Source organism: Hemitrygon akajei, chromosome 12 (genome assembly GCF_048418815.1).
Source record: "Hemitrygon akajei chromosome 12, sHemAka1.3, whole genome shotgun sequence".
Taxonomy (NCBI): domain Eukaryota; kingdom Metazoa; phylum Chordata; class Chondrichthyes; order Myliobatiformes; family Dasyatidae; genus Hemitrygon; species Hemitrygon akajei.
The window spans coordinates 54,640,388-54,657,015 of record NC_133135.1 but is presented as its reverse complement, the minus strand read 5'-3'; the positions used below and the strand labels follow the sequence as shown (position 1 = coordinate 54,657,015).

Here is a 16,628-nt window from a genome sequence, read left to right as displayed (position 1 = left end):
AGGACAGCCTATTAATGTCCCAAGATCAGACCCAGGAAAGGTTAGGAGACCAGATCCTGTGTTTGTAAACTTATGTGGAAGACATTTATTGTGTAAAATGCCAGCTACTATTACCTGCACTCCTGAATGACAACGTGTGTATATTAGAGAGCCATTGTGGACTATACTACTTCAGTAGCAGTCAACCCATTTTGTCTAAGTGGCATTTACTCACTATCCACTTACCAAGGAGTATGGAACATTTTTATGAGTGTGCCTTGAAAGCCTCCGGAGATTCCTCTAGGTTCTGTTTAGACCCAACTCAGTAAGTGGCACATTTATCTTCACTGTACAGTTTATGACTCGGCTAGAAATGACCATTTAGTACAGCAGAAATTGAACCCTTATATTGGTAAAGAAATTGCTCTATTCACTTCTGAAATATATGTGGGCGATTCTGGTATTGTGGTAGAAGTGCAATTCCCCCATGAGGTTCAGTGGAAGATAAAAGATCAGGGAAACAGGGAATCTTTCCTAAATTCTAGCATTTTCCAGGTGCTAGGTGGCAAGATACCTTAGAGCAATGGTCAAGGGTCAGTGAGGACTGCCATGACACAAGACCCTGGAAACGTATGTGAAGATTGGAAGGAGGCAAGAGCTTTCTTTTATTGCTCCTTAATACATTAAGAGTAGAAGCATCCTTTGAATAGGAAATTGCAGGAAAGTTGTTGTTCAATGCTGATCTGGACTTTACTCTCCAAAGACCCATTACAACTTTCGGCCCTCCAGCCAAATGAAAAGGACAAGATGCTTACAGTTGAGCTGCATACAGTAAAAATCAACCCAAATACTTCACTGCCCTGCAAGGTACAGTACCTTCTTTCCCTGGAGGCTGAAGTGGCTATTGATAAAATCGTAGAAATCAAACATGGCATGCCCTGGATTAATCACAAGCTGTACATCAAGTTAATGAACAGTGTATGATATGTATTTTACAAAATCCAGGGAAACTAATGAAGCTGGAAAGATCTTATATATTATCCTTTTATGGACCATTCTTGCAATTACAAGATTTTTAAAAAAAATGGTATTATCTCCATGTGACAGATATCAATATGTATTAGTCGTCATTGATGCATTTTCACGATGCATTGAAGAATTTCCTTTTAGAAAGAATGTTGCAGTTACAATAGCTAAATGTTTATTGAAAGAAATCATCGAGGTTTGGAATCCCTGGGAAAGAAAACAAATAGGAGCAGGCATAGGCCATTTGGCCCGTCAAGCCTATTCCACCATTCAATGAGATCACAGCTGATTTGATCATGGACTCATCTCCCCCTACCTGCCTTTTCCTCATAACCCTTAATTCCCCTACTATACAAAAATCTATCCAACCTGGTCTTAAATATACAGTCAGTCCTCCTTATCCGCGAATTCCGCTTGCGCGAATTCAACCAACCGCGAATCGCGAGAACCCGGAAGTGCTCTTCCAGCACTTGTTGTTCAAGCATGTAAAGACTTTTTTCTTGTCATTATTCCCTAAACAATGCAGTATAACAACTATTTTACATAGCATTTACATTGTATTAGGTATTGTAAGTAATCTAGAGATGATTTAAAGTATACAGGAGGATGTGCTTAGGTTATCGTGGATCGGGATTGAAAAAAATAGTAAGTTCTTACTAAGTAAGTCGGAACAGGTACATCCGGTATTATTTAGCGTCAGTTAGTCAAACATTTGTCTTTGTATATAGTATATATTCTACCTTTCTATGCATATAAAACACTTAAGAACATATATTTCAGTGCCGGGCTTGGGAACAGAAGTTCCCGAGTTTGATCTAGTGACAGATCGTTCCCGAGTGTGATCTGCACTACGCCGGGTTGATGTGGAGGATCAAAAACCCAAAACCCAACTTCCATGGTGAAAGAGGAATCCTGCGAATGGGGTTTTGGTGTACACGTACAGGAATAATTCAGGTATGAGTGGAGCTGAACTGAAAACACCAAACGGTTACAAGACAGACACCGATTACCATTACAGGTGCTTTAATGGATGGTATGCTCCCCCCCAACCCCCAAGCATGACTGGTGAAAGTACAAGAACTAGAGTCACCACATGACTGTCCGGCACAGTGGCCGAGGACATTGATCAGATAACATGTCACTGCAACTGGAAGGGCAAGGGCCCCTATCTGGGGAGCAGTAAAGATACATGTATGGAACTGACAAATCTCAGTCCTCCCCGTCTACTGAATGGCACTTATTGGATATGTGGTTACCAGGCCTACCCCTGGCTGCCGGGCAGGTTCCTTGAGTATGAGGGAAGTGGAGAGAGCAGTGGCCCTGGAAGGGCTACTGTTATCTTGCCTACATAGTACCCCACATGCAACACCTGGCGACTCTACCTCACCACCCTTTGGTCCAGCAGCACCAGAGGTCCATAACAGAGGCAGAGAGATTCTGGACGAATGCCTTTCCGGAATATGGGAATGCGAGACTGTTCTGGGAACTGTTTAATATGGCATCATTTTGGGAGAAAATAGTGAATGAAACTGCATATGCCTTTGACCAAATCCATGTCCACAAATCTATGTTTAAGCTGCAATGTGTCTCACCTCGTCATATTCATCATCAGATTCTTCACGCTCAATATATTCTACATTTTCTCTTTCATTAAATCCGCCTCCATATCCTATAGGAAAACAGATATGAAAGCACTTAAATATTCTAATCATAAATAACCAACAGGATTATATTCAGCTTCCCTCTTATGTGTATTATACACATTCTGCATCTAATTTCTAACAAGATCAAACATATAGTTACAAATACACTCCAAATGCAAGATTGTGACAAATACGGAGCAAGCTAAAATGTTAAAATTGTTGCAAAGCTCATCTCCATTTAGTTTTCAAGTTACATTTGCGACAATACTATTGACAATCCAATTACAAGATCAGTGAACTCATCAAGCAAACAACTACACGTTGTCAAACATGATACACGACTCCAGGTTTTTAGGAGCAAGAATAACTACTTGAGAGAACTGTGATACAGGTGTCCCCCGTTTTTCGAACGTTCGCTTTACGACAACTCACTGTTAAAAAAGACCTACATTAGTACCCGTTTTTGCTAACCAAAGTGGATTTTCGCTTTTACGAGAAAAAGACATCTGCTTTATATGTGTGTTTACCCCGAGAAAGACTACAATCACCGTGAAGCCTTGTGTAGGCAGTTGTTTGCGCATGCGTTTACATGTGTATGTGTGTACGTGCGTACGCATGTACGTACGTATGCATGTACGTGCATTGACGTGTACGTGCTGATTTTTTTCTTCAAATCGATTTTGTTTCGCTGTCTTCCCGAGTTTGATAAGTGAAACTACACCGTACATATAATATTTCTACTTTATATAGGGTGTTTATCATATCATTCCTGCTTTTACTATATGTTAGTGTTATTTTAGGTTTTATGCGTTATTTGGTTTGATTTAGTAGGTTATTTTTTTGGGTCTGGGAATGCTCAAATATTTTTCCCATATAAATAAATGAATTGCTTCTTTGCTTTACGACATTTCGGTTTACAAACGGTTTCATAGGAATGCTCTACCTTCGGACTGGGGGGGGGGGAGAACCTGTATGTAATATTCTAATAACTGCAAGAGAACATGCAATAAAAATTAAACCTTACTTCACCAGAAAATGTCTACACCATTTTCATTGCAAAAATCATGTGATGCTCCCCCTAAAGAAGCATACATTAGGAGAAATGATGTGGATTTCAAAAAGTGATACAAAAATTCAGAGAGGAGCATCATTCAATAGGGCACTACTGATTGATATGCATGCAAAAAAAAAAATCAGATTTTCAAGTAGTACACAGAATGCCTTCTAAAAACTTGAATTTCAGGTTAAATCTAATTACAATCTGAGCAAAAAACGGCTACAGCCAAACAAAAGTTCATGATATTAATCTAGCCCATCCTTTTTAAAAATTAAACCATTTATAGTTTTGAAAATGGTTGCAGAAAGAAATCCATGAAATGCTTTTAAAAGGTGAATTTACATGACCAATCTTACCAGTCCTTTCTTCTAACTTGGCATACTTTGGAGTGTTGCACATGTTACACTCTGATCTTCTTGCCCAATTCACATTTCCGCAGCTAAAAACAAAATTATCTAATGAGTTATGTCAAAAACACAGAAGTATAGATTTGATGCTTATTTCAGTTGTGAATGTTAGTAAACATGTGAATGTTATTAATGTTAATAAAGAAAGCACTTTTTGAATTAGTTTGAGTTTTTGCTACACAGCTTGTGCAGCAAAATCAATTGTTTATAAAGCCCTATACATTTCTTGCCCTTCATAAAATGCCATAAACATTCAGTTTATTTATATGCAAACAGAATTACAGGGGTCTTGTTTAATTTTAATAATTATGCTTCTAATACAAAAAACTACAGTATTTCAAAAATGGTGCATTACACTGCATTAAACCTCACGTTTTACATTGCCAGTCATTAGCACTGAAAAGGCCACGGCTTTTCTCTGCAAGGGTCTTTCCAATTTCAGTTCCTCCAGCCTTCATTAGCTTTGCTTCACATGTTCTTTCTTAAAAAAATAAAGACAGAATTAAAAATTTCCCCAAAGTTGAAATGTTATGATATTTCAAAATGAATCAACTTTAAGGCTTAGTCATGTAACTACAGACTATCACTGTACCATGTGCCATGGAAAATAAAAATCCAAGTAAGAGCAATAAACACAATTCACTCATACAAAGCAATAGACACGATGCATGAAGGTTGATTAAAATAAGTTGCATGGGTGCTACATATTTAGATTTATGGAAATAATTTGGAATTCAGATCAGTTATAGTTTGAAAAATGGCAACATGTCTTGTGATCTAACAAGCCACCCAAAAGGGCATTTTTAATACTACAACCTTGTTTCCACTGATATTCATTTTCTTATCTTCAAAAGTAGAAATGAGAAATTATCATGGTTCACGTAATAAAAGAGCATTTGCCTCAGCAAACTCACTGTACATTCAGAAGCCTGGGCTAAATCACAGCAATGTCCCTCAGTCGCTACTGAAACTCATTTCCAGTTGTTCCAAGCACAGACTGTTCCAGACCAAGCTGTCCAGAGACAAGAACAACTGATCTGCGCACTCAGCTGTGTGGGAAAATTAGCTCAGTGGCCTGCCAAGTTTCTGCCACTTTGAATAAGTAGCCTCATCACGTTAGATTATTACTACAAAGGCAAGATAAGAGTTAGAAGACAGGTATGAATACCGTTCATCCTCTGTGGCAGTTACAGAGTAAAGCTGATAAAGGAAGTGCTTGTAACTGTACCAGCTTCTATGTTTACCAAACATATGAATGGTTCATGTAGAGGATAGAGAGATATGGGCCAAATGTATGTTAACTTGGATTAGCATAGCTGGACAAATAGGACAATATGGACAGGTTGGGCTGAAGAACCGCTTTTTCTGCTATATGACATATAAATCCAATTGTTAAAGTCATGTTTGTTATTGTAGTAGGGCTGTGATACCCATGAACAATTACAAAGTCTGGTTTTGCAAACATGACTGCAGATCTGAACAAAGCCCAATCTTGAGCCAAGTGCAAGGGGATGTGCAATGTGAACAGCTCTTAAGGCCATTAATGTGGAAAGGCAAGGTATGCAATCTTGCTTGTTGTATATAATAGCTCTGGAGCATTGAGCATGAGAATTAACCTTTAATAAACTGAATCAATGGTAACTAATCAAATTTATCCCAAATGTCTGCCTGAATGCAAGTACATCTACTCAACATAATACAGGAAGCAATGGAGTTGCTGCAATTAATTATTACAAAAAGAGGCCATCTAGCTGATTGGATGTAGCAGAGTAGTTCCATTCCCCCTATCATTTCCCTGTTACCCTACGACTTATTAGCTCACATGACAATCAACCCCCACCCTTTCTGCTACTGACATAAACCAAAAGGTAATTTTCTGTGGCCAACTGGCCTACCAGCACATTTTCGGAATATAGGAGGAAACTAGAGCATCTTGTGGAAATCTAGTCATGGGGGTGAATGTGCAAACTTCATACAGGTAGCACCCCCAAGGCCAGAAGTACACCTGGTCAAATTAAGCTTTAAAGCAGCAGGACAAAGCTCTCAGAACAAAACTGCATTGATAACTGATACCTTATTCCCATTTCATCTGTCCGGCAGACAAGCTAATTAGTCTTGCTTCATTGTTTCTTCCCAATTGTCTTGAAACTCATTCCCTCCCCCTCCACCCACTGATATTTATACAAGACCTTTTTAAAGGTTACCCTTCACAGTCCCTGCAGGCAATGCATTCCAGATCACCACACTTTAATCCCTTACTGACCAAGTTATTTTGAACTCATTTATCCATCAATGAATGTGCATAATACTCATTTTGTAAGTTCCAGTAAACCTTCAGGAGAGTGTTATAGAACAAAAGGATATGGTTCCCTGAAAGTATAGTCAAGGAGACAGAGTGGTGATTTTTGACATTTTGGCCTTCATTAGTATGAGCATTCAGTATAGCAGTTGGTATGTTATGTTGCAGCTGTACAAGATGCTGATCAGGCTGCATTCAGCTTTGGTCAACCTGTGTTAGAAAAGATGCCATCAAAATGGAAAGAGAGCAGAGGACATTTATGAAGGTACTGAGCAATAGAGAGGTTGAACAACCCAAAACTTATCATTTGAACATAGTAGAATGAGGGATAAACTTAACGCTATATAAAATCATGAGAGGCATAGAAAGAGTGAAAACAGTCCTTTTACCCCTCAAGGCTGTGGAATCAAAAACCAAAAGATATAGGTTTAAAAAGAGAGAAGGAAGAGATCTTACAGAACCCAAAGACAGCTTTTTCTAACCAGAAGGTGGCAAGCATACAGAATGAACTGTCAGAGGAAGCAGTTGACCAGGTACAGTAGCAACATTCAAAAGGTACTTGAACAGATACATGGATAAGGAAGGTTTAGAGGGATATGGGCCAAATGCCAGCAAATGGACTAGCTAGTTGGAAATATTGGTAAGCATGGACCAGTTAGGAACCAGCTGAAGGGCCCTTTCTGTGCGCATGACCAAGCATATCCATAATCAGCTTCACCTCAAAAACCAACATTCCCAGTACCGAGGACCTATTTACCATGACTGCATTTGGTATGCCCTGACTCAAAACTGACATTCTATGCCAAGTTCCTTCATGGGAGAAGATTGCAGACAAACAGAAAAATAGATCCAAGGACATACTCAAAACATATTCCTTTAAGTGCAATATCCTTAATGATTCCTAGGAATCCTTGGGAAATGACCAAAGTGAAGTAGTATTTCAGTGTGGTATTAGGAAGTACAGCAGAGGCTCCTAAAAGTTTTTGGGGATATTTATCTTTGCATCAAGCAATCAGCCCTACAAATAGTTAAAAGAACATACAACTTCAAGCTACCAATCCACACAAAGCTGCAGTTCCTACCTGGACTTAATTTGCTACTCAAAAAGCCACAAAATCAGAGTGGAAATAAGTCATTCTTGATCCCAAAGACTGCCCAAGATTGAGAATCCAGAATGGAGTACAATATTGCAGCAGTTTAATCAATGTTTTATTGTAATTTAACTTTTGCTTTTGACCTCATTATTCTTGGTGAGAGAAAACTGCTAACCTTACAAAAACTGGGTGCTGCAAATGCTCAAAAGAAAGTTAGTGTTCATGGTTAGACTAGATAGGCAAATAATGGAAAAGGCATATTGAAATAGAGTAGCTAACTAAAGACAGAATCATACACATCTGGGAGATAAACTTCAATGGATCAGCTTAATTAAACTGTGATTCTATGCTGTAACCTGTGCAAGCCAAGCCTCTATGCAATCCATAATTGATTGAATAACAGGTGAAACCACATACATGAAATATCCTGAAAAACATTAATCTTTAGATTTGAGAAGAAAATTAAAACAACTTAATTCTTCTGCAAACCTCCTTAAACATGTATAAAGCATGATATGGAAATGGACAAAACCTTGCACCACTTACCTTTTCCACATCTGTTACAGTTTGTTCTTCTTGCAAAGTTTACATTTCCACATCTAAAACAAAGTAAAAAGAATGAGCAAATAGTTTGCTTTTAAATGGATCAATATTTCCACTCAGAATTCAATAGTTTAAGATTTTTCTTATTTTTTGTTTCAGCTCTTAAAATGTCTAAAGTGCATATTTTCCAGACACAAACATTCACTGCTCTAGAAATATGGTAAGCAACTTTATCACTTTTGTTATTAAGAAGCAATATAAATGGCAACACTGCCAACTATCTCCAAATAAAGACTTCAACCATATATTTTCACAACTTAGCTTTAAATGCCTCAATGCTCTTTTAATCTAACTGATCATGAAATGCATAATTTAAGAAAACAATCCAGGAACTTGGTGTGGTATTTTAACAATATCAAACTGAAAAACTTAAATTTTGAGTGTGGAGAAGAGGTCTTTATGAAACAATGCAGCAAACATAAACGGAAAATAAAGGTACAACATTGAGCATACATAAAAAATACAAAATGTATATCAACAAACAAGTTATGAGATTCTGATCAAAAGTGGAATTCAACAGCAATAACCTTTGCAGGCAATATTAAACAGAAGACCACACCACAACATTAGAACAATATCAAATCTTTCTGCATCCCACTTGTACTAGTGGTAACTTACTGCAGCCAATTAACACATCAACAATTTTTTGGGCAAGAACACAAGTAGATGCAGGAATGAGCTACCATCCTCTCAAACTACCCACAGTTCAATATGATCATGGTTGATCTACACTGGCGCCAATTCCTCTTCTGTGTCTGTTCACCAAACCTGTCCCACCACCAAATCCCTAAGTTCATCTAGCTCCACTTTAAGTACTTCTAATGACCTGGCCTCCACCACCTTTGTGAGAAGCAGAGAAGGAATTTTCCCATGCACCCCAGTTTTAATTACTGGTCTCTTATTCAGTAGCATGTCACTTTGTGACTTTCTCCACTGGTAAAAACATCAACACTCTGTCACGTTCCTGGAGGATCTTATGTTTGAACAACACTACTCATTTTAATCTCCAAAGAATATAGACCCAAACTATCAACCCCCACTTGATAGAGCAATTGTCTTATTTCAGGAATTAGCCTAGAGTATCTCCTTTGAACTATCTCCAATGCTACTATATTGTTTTGTTATTAATTCACCAGTCTCATTCTCTAGAGGCTAACACATTTAACTGAACCACTGTTTTTCCAATTTATATGCCCACAGAAACTTTGTTTTAATATTACACAGATGTTTTCTCTCAAAATCAATCAAGTCTTTTGCTGCTGGATCCAAAACATTTCCGAGCTCTCCAGCCTACTAGTTCTTACTACTTTTTTGCATGGCCTGTTTTTCAATACAACACTATTCCTGACCCTCCTTAGTTAACCACAGGTTGGCCTCCATCTCATGGAATCCCTCTTTGACTGGAATAAATTCCTACTGAGCAGTATGAACCAACTTTTTGAATATCTGTTACAGTTCATCTACTGACCTCTAATTTTCCTATTCCATTTTGCACAACTTCACCTGTGCCTACGATCACAGAATGCTGCAGTGCTCTAGCATTGCACGTTTCACTTTGGTGAGTACACATTGACCCTTGTTAAGAGAGTACTTTCGGTCCTATGGTGATCATTGTCAAAATATATTTGCAATTCTACCATATTATGGTCACTACCTCCTAGGATCTGTTAATCTGTCCTCATTTCATGACCAAATTTAGCTTCTTGCTTAAGATAGCTTGTTTCTGGGTTTGTATCATAGTGCTCTAAGCGGCAATTGCCAATACACTCCACAGATTAAAATCTCCCTTGAGACTTTAAATTCCCTTCAAACACACCCTGAATATTTTTCCATATTTCACTCTACCAACAAGTCATATTTTGGGGTCATGTATGGCGAGGGGCATTGATTGCGTAAATAGCCAGAGGATTTTTACCAAGGCTGAAATGGTTAACACGAGGGGGCATAGTTTTAAGATGCTTAGAAATAGGTACCGATGAGATGTCAGGGGCAAGTTTTTCCACACAGGGAGTGGTGGGTGCGAGGAATGCACTGCTGGCAGCAGTGGTGGAAATGGATTTAATAGGGTCTTTTAAGAACCTCTTAGAGAGGTACATGAAGCTTAGAAAAGTAGAGGGCTATGTGCTAGGGAAATTCTAGGAGGTTATATGGTTGGCACAATATTGTGGGCTGAAGGGCCTGTAATGCGCTGTAAATTTCTATGTTCTATATCATCTTTCCCATGCTATTCATAATTTTAAACCGAAGTGATTCTGTACCACTATGTATTGTCTCTATATCAGAACTCAACACCACTCTGATAACGCTTGATTAACAATGCTATCCTGCCTCCTCTCCTTTTGACTTTTTTTTTGAACATTGTAATCAGTAATAGTGAGTGCCCTGCTCTGGTCACCCTCGAACTGCATCTCACAATAGCTACTAGATCCTGTTGCTATTAGTCCTGTCATCTATATTAACACAAACCTTATGTGTGCATTCAGATAAAGACTGTTAAACTTTGATTTTTTTAAAACTAACTCTGGTTTTGTCCTAGGCAATTTCTATTTTCATTTATGCTTTTTGCCCTAACATTTTATGTTGATGCTTGAGGTACTTTACGTAAAGACTGCAAAGGATGCACAGCTAAAACAAAGAAAGGCATTGCTAGAAATTCAAAACATTCAACTCCATCAGCTACGCAACATTTGCAGAGACAAAAAGTTAATTTCAAGTTGACCTCTGGAGAAGGGGAGGTGGCAATACAGCAAGAAATGATGGATCTAAAAGAAACTGTTAAGATGAATAACAGATCTAAGACTTGGAATTGTTTTCCTCAATATTGGATCAGAATATCATTAATGGAGAATAAAGTGCTGTTCTTCAAGTTTCATTTTGAGTCAAATCAGAATGCAAGGAAGTAGTAATGTAGAACTTTCTGTTGGAGGAACTCAACGGGTTGAGTAGCATCTGTGAAGAAAGGAAGTCTTGGGCCGTACACCTGCATCATGGCTGAAAATGGAGATGCAAAATAGTCAGTATAAACAAAATGAAAAGTAGTGAGAGAGTGGCACAAGATAATTGCTGAACTGAGAAAGGCTGAAAAAAGATGAGCCAGTTTTGCCAGAAGGGCAAAGGAGGAGGCAAGTGGCAAGTAGATTAGTGGTCGCCAACCTGTTGATCGCGATCGACCGGTCAATCTTTCAGACTTTCCCAGATCATCCCGAAAAAAATAAAAAATAAATACACAAATACTGTTGTAATGTGAGCATTATAAAAATAAGTAATACTAATTAGGATAATGGTAATATAGCAATACTACCGCTACTGAAAGCTATTTGTAAAGAGAGATTGTTTCCGGGTTGCAGGGTTTAGTTCTGTTCTTTCTGCCCAGTGCGCATGTGTGTAGCTCCCCCGCCATGCACCACGGTAGAAAAGACCAGAAGTAAGGCCCCACAACCCCAAAGCAACTTCTCTTTACAAATTGCTTTCCATAGCAGGGGGTATTGCTATATTATCATTATCCTAATTTGTATTAACTGATCTTTATAATGTTCACATTAGAACAACTCTCTCCCTTTAAATTCTAACATTCCCCAAATGTAAATAACTGGGAAACAAACAACAGTGGTGTCATTATCTTGCATACCTCTGAAACTTGTGCTAATGTCTCAGTAACAGTTTACCAATACAAAACACCTGAAAAACGTGACAGATTCAACATTCAGTCTAACAAAGGAAACTGTCTATTCAAGTATTTAGTCTGTCAGGAGGTTTGCGAGGGTGCTGTGCTGCAACAGATGAAAATTATGAAATCTAAGTACAGGAGCTGTCTTACTGACAGACACCTCACAGACTGTCTCAAACTGGCTGTCTGTAGTTATGAGCCAACTTTCTCACTCCCAGATAAGGGACAAAAGTAGCAGTTAAATATGGGAACCTTGTGTATACCCCGAGAAAGACTACCATGAAGCCCTGTGCAGGCACGTGTGCGCGCATGCGCGTACATGCTGTTTTTTTTCTCCCTACAAATCGGTTTTGGCTTAATCTTCCTGATTCTGTTAAGTGAAACTATACAGTGTACATACATTATTTCTACTTCCGGGTGGCGGAGTTTTACTTCCGGTCTTTTCTCCCTGGTGCGCATGCGTGTGACTAACCTATTTGGTAGGTCGATCTTGCCTTTCACTAAGGCCGAGGTAGGGGATCTTGGGCTTAAAAAGGTTGGTGACCACTAAAGTAGATGATAGGAGATAGACATAACAAAAACCAGATGGAAGTTGGTGAGAGAAGGGGAGCTGAAAGTTGGGCACAGCTGCTGAATAGTGATAAGTAGGAATACAAGTGCTCGTACATGAAATAAATGATAGTAGTAGCCTTGAGGGGAGAGGTAAATGGCAGGTACCACCAGATCCAGACAGGATAATGGAAAGGTGCTAGTCTGTGAGTAACTATATGAGTACTGTGTGCATGTGGATTGAAACAAGAAGAGTAAAAAGAACGTGGACAAAATTGGGAGAATTGATGAAAGACTGAAGAGGAAAACAAAAGACAGGAGGGGAATTTACCTAAAATTGGGAAACTCAATGTTCATGCCATTGAGCTGTAGACTACTCAAGTAGATACGACTTCTTGTTCCTCTAGTTTGCATTGGGTCTCACCCTGTTAATGGAGATGGCCAAGAATAGACAGGGCAATGTAAGAATAGGAAGGGGAATTGAACTAATGTGCAACTGCGAACTTGGGATGGCCACTGCAGAGTGTTGTGGGTCCTTTGCAAAATAGCAAGGGAGAACAATGGGCATGTGGAAACCAGGAGAGAAAGGACCAGCTGAGAGATGAGGAAGACTTGCTTATGTCAATTGATTTATCTAGAGGTGCAATAAGAGGAGAGAGAAGTAAAAGAGAAAACTATGCTGGAATGGCGATACACTGAGAAACACATCATTAGAACCTTTAAACAAATTCTATCTCCACTGGAGCAAGCAGCATTTGCAGAGAAAGAAGGTGCTAAAGATACAGGCCAATGATCTTTAAGAAGAACAGAAATAGAAAAGTCAGTATCAATAATTTCAGATAACATCCCAAGAACTGTATTCAATCCTACAGCCAAGATATTGTCTGGTCTCTCAAGCCTGTTGTTGAGCCCACTAGGGGTGTGCTGGATTGGGTGTTGTGCATTGATCCGGAGGTGATAAGAGAGCTTAATGTTAAAGAACCCTTAGGGAACAGTGATCACAATATGATCGCGAGTTCACTTTGAAATTTCAATGTGTCTGTATTTCAGTGGTATAAAGGAAATTACAATGGCATGAGAGGGAAACTGGCCATGGCTGACTGGAAAGGGACACTAGCAGGAAGGACAGCAGAGCAGAAATGGCTGGAGTTCCTGTGAAAAATGAGGGAAGTGCAAGACATATATTCCAAACAAAAAGAAATTTTCGAATGGAAGGACACTACAGTGGCTGACAGGTGAAGTCAGAGCCAAAGTAAAAGCAAAAGACAAAACGTATAAACAATCTAAAGCTAGAGGCAAGATGGAGGAAGCTGGCAACTAATATCGAAGAAGATACTAAAAGCTTTTTTAAGTATACAAAGGGTAAAAGAGTTGAGGGTAGATAAAGGACCATAGAAAATGACGCCAGAGATATTGTAATAAGAGACGCAGTGATGGCAGAGGAACTGAATGCATATTTTGCATCAGTCTTCACAGTGGAAGACATGTGTGGTATACCAGACATTCAAGAGTGTCAGGGAAGTGAAGTATGTGCAGTGAAAACTACGAGTGAGAAGGTGCTCAGGAAGCTTAATGGTCAGAGGGTGGATAAATCTCCTGGATTTGATGGAATGCACCCTTGGGTTCTGAACGAAGTAGCTGGAGAGATTACTGAGGCATTAACAATGATCTTTTAAGAATCGATAGAATCTAGCATTGTACCGGATGACTGGAAAGTTGCAAATGTTACTCCAACATTTAAGAAGGTTGGGAGGCAGCTGAAAGGAAACTTTTGAACTGTTAGTCTGCCATCAGTGGTTGGAAAGTTGTCGGAATCGACAGTTAGGGATGAGATTACGGAGTACCTGGAGGCACATGACAAAATAGACCAAAGCCAGCATGGTTTCCTGAAAGGAAAATCCTGCCTGACAAACCTATTGCAATTTTTTTGAGGAAATTACAAGCAGGGTAGACAAAGGAAATGTGATGTACTTGGATTTTCAGAAGGCCTTTGACTACCGAAGAGCCTGTACTGTGCTATACTATTCAATGTTCAAAAAAAAAGGTGCCGCACAGGAGGCTACTTAGCGAGAGCCCATGGAATTACAGGGAAGTTACTAGCATGGGTGGAGCATTGGTCGATCAGCAGAAAGCAGAGAGTGGCAATAAAGGAATCCTATTTTGGCTAGCTGCCGGTTACCAGTGGAGTTTGACAGGGGTCAGTGTTAGACCGCTACTTCTTACGATGTATGTCAATGATGTGGACTATGGGATTAATGGATTTGTGACTAAATTTACTGATGATACAGAAGCGGGTAGTGTTGAGGAAACAGAGAGCCTGCAGAGGGACTTAGACAGTTTAGGAGAATGGGCAAAGAAGTGGCAAAGGAAAGATAGGGAAAGATGTCTTTCCTTTCAGTTAGTCCTGACGAAGGGTCTCGGCCCGAAACGTCAACAGTGCTTCTCCCTATAGATGCTGCCTGGCCTGCTGTGTTCCACCAGAATTTTGTGTGTTGTTTAGATATGATAAAGTCATTTCCCATGGTAGGGAAGTCTAGGACAAGAAAGCACGACTTCAGGATTGAAGGATGTCCATTTAGAACAGAGATGTGGGCAAATTACTTTAGCCAGAGGGCGGTAAATCTGTGGAATTTGTTGTCACGAGCGGCTGTGGAGGCCAAGTCATTGATTGCATTTAAAGCAGAGATAGATAGGTTCTTGATTAGCCAGGGAATCAAAGGGTATGGGGAAAAGGCAGGGGAGTTGGGATGACTGGAAGAATTGGATCAGCCATGATTGAATGGCGAAGCAGACTCGATAGGTTGAATGGCCTACTTCTGCTCCCATATCTTACAGTAGCCAGTGTTCAGCCATTTCTTGCTAGCAACTAAAGTGAAGGATTGATAGGTTTTGAATCATGGAAGCCTCCAAACATGCTCTCTTAAATAACAGAAATAGATAAGAATTTCTTCAGATGTCAGATCAGTTTTAAAATAGTTACTGCATCATTCAGGAGTGTGTTTTCAGCAAGGACTTAAGAAACTGACTTGCAATAATAAGGTATATGTTCATCCCATACATTATTTGACCAAAATCATTAACAAATTTAACTTGGTGTTAATTCATCATTTTAGTACTCCCCCCCCCCCCCGAATTAGTTGGTAAAAAAAGTAGGGGGAAATATCTCTCCCTGCGATCGTTTGTTAAACTAAAGAGGGGTGTTACTAGCTTCAATAAGCAGGTTGTACGAATTGGAATAACAACTCCAGAATTCGAACAACGCGGCAGATGGTAAACGACCTAGGTCAAATTTGCAGGTAGATAACTAGATGTGGTAAAGAAAAACGGTCCGAATTAAGAAAGAAAACACACACGCTAATAGTAATTACATCACAGCCTTTCAAAAAGCTTTGGAAACGCAATCTACAAGAGGACGTTACGATCCTAAAAGATGAACAGTTATGGCCCGGAGATGTACAGCACATCCTATTGAAATAAAAAAAGCGCTGTTTCGATAAACAGTAGTATAATCGCTAATAAAATAAAGCGCAAACTTTTCAAATTTGCTGATCATACGTTTGAGCTAGGAATGGTTTATGGTCAGTTTGCTGCACACGGGCCCACAACGCAGGTTCTTTATTCCGCCAGTTCCCGTAACTGTAAGGTCGCCTTCCCCGTCCACACACCTCACCCTGGGCCCGCTGTACTGCAGACCAGCCCGCCACCCTTCCAGCGTTTACACTTCTTACTTCTTATCGGGGCAGATCCAGTCGCCATCGCTAACGCGAAAGCTCTTCGCCGACATCTTTTCCGCTTCCATTGAAGAGGCGGCGATCAGGAGGTTGCGGCCGACTCGCTCGAAAGCGCAAGGAGCTTTCACACTTCCACGGATCCACCGAGCCCAAGTTCTCGCAAACCGCTTCTCTAGTATCCGGGGAAGAAAGACATTACCCTCCTCCCGAATTTACCGCGCGATCTCTTTCGCCCACAAGCACGGGCAGATAGTTAGCTTCCAGCAGGCGGCTCAATCAAAAAAGGCCTGATCGTAGCAGCACAAAGCTTCCCGGGATACAGGAGGACTCCCAGTCTCGGGACTTGATTGGTGGAGTCGCCCACGACCGACTCCAGAAGATTGCTAGGCTTAAAGGTACAATGGTTTAGAAAATCAAAGTTGACATTCTTCTAAATAGGCAAATTTCCTTTGTTTATAATTAGTAGTATTATAATTTCAAAACTGTGCAGATTTTCTGCCAGCTAACCTGAAGAGGAAATTTGAAATTTTCTTCAGACTTATTAATTGTAAATAGGGTTGAGGGCCAACAAGG

The 16,628-nt window shown here is 39.7% G+C and overlaps 1 protein-coding gene across 2 annotated transcripts in view; it reads right to left on the bottom strand.

Annotated features, from left to right (window-relative positions):
* zranb2 (zinc finger, RAN-binding domain containing 2) overlaps window positions 1-16,388 on the bottom strand; it is a 44,132-nt gene extending 27,744 nt beyond the window's left edge. Inside the window, exons 1-5 of one of the 2 annotated variants that reach the window (XM_073063114.1) lie at window positions 16,053-16,388; window positions 8,052-8,104; window positions 4,485-4,593; window positions 4,062-4,144; window positions 2,598-2,674 (exon numbers count right to left, since the gene is read on the bottom strand). In XM_073063114.1, coding sequence (XP_072919215.1) covers window positions 2,598-2,674; window positions 4,062-4,144; window positions 4,485-4,593; window positions 8,052-8,104; window positions 16,053-16,123 — 393 coding nt within the window. In that variant the 5' untranslated portion in view covers window positions 16,124-16,388. The remainder of the gene's footprint in view (window positions 1-2,597; window positions 2,675-4,061; window positions 4,145-4,484; window positions 4,594-8,051; window positions 8,105-16,052) is intronic. The other variant, XM_073063113.1, reaches the window with a different exon arrangement.
* Window positions 16,389-16,628: the final 240 nt, after the last annotated feature.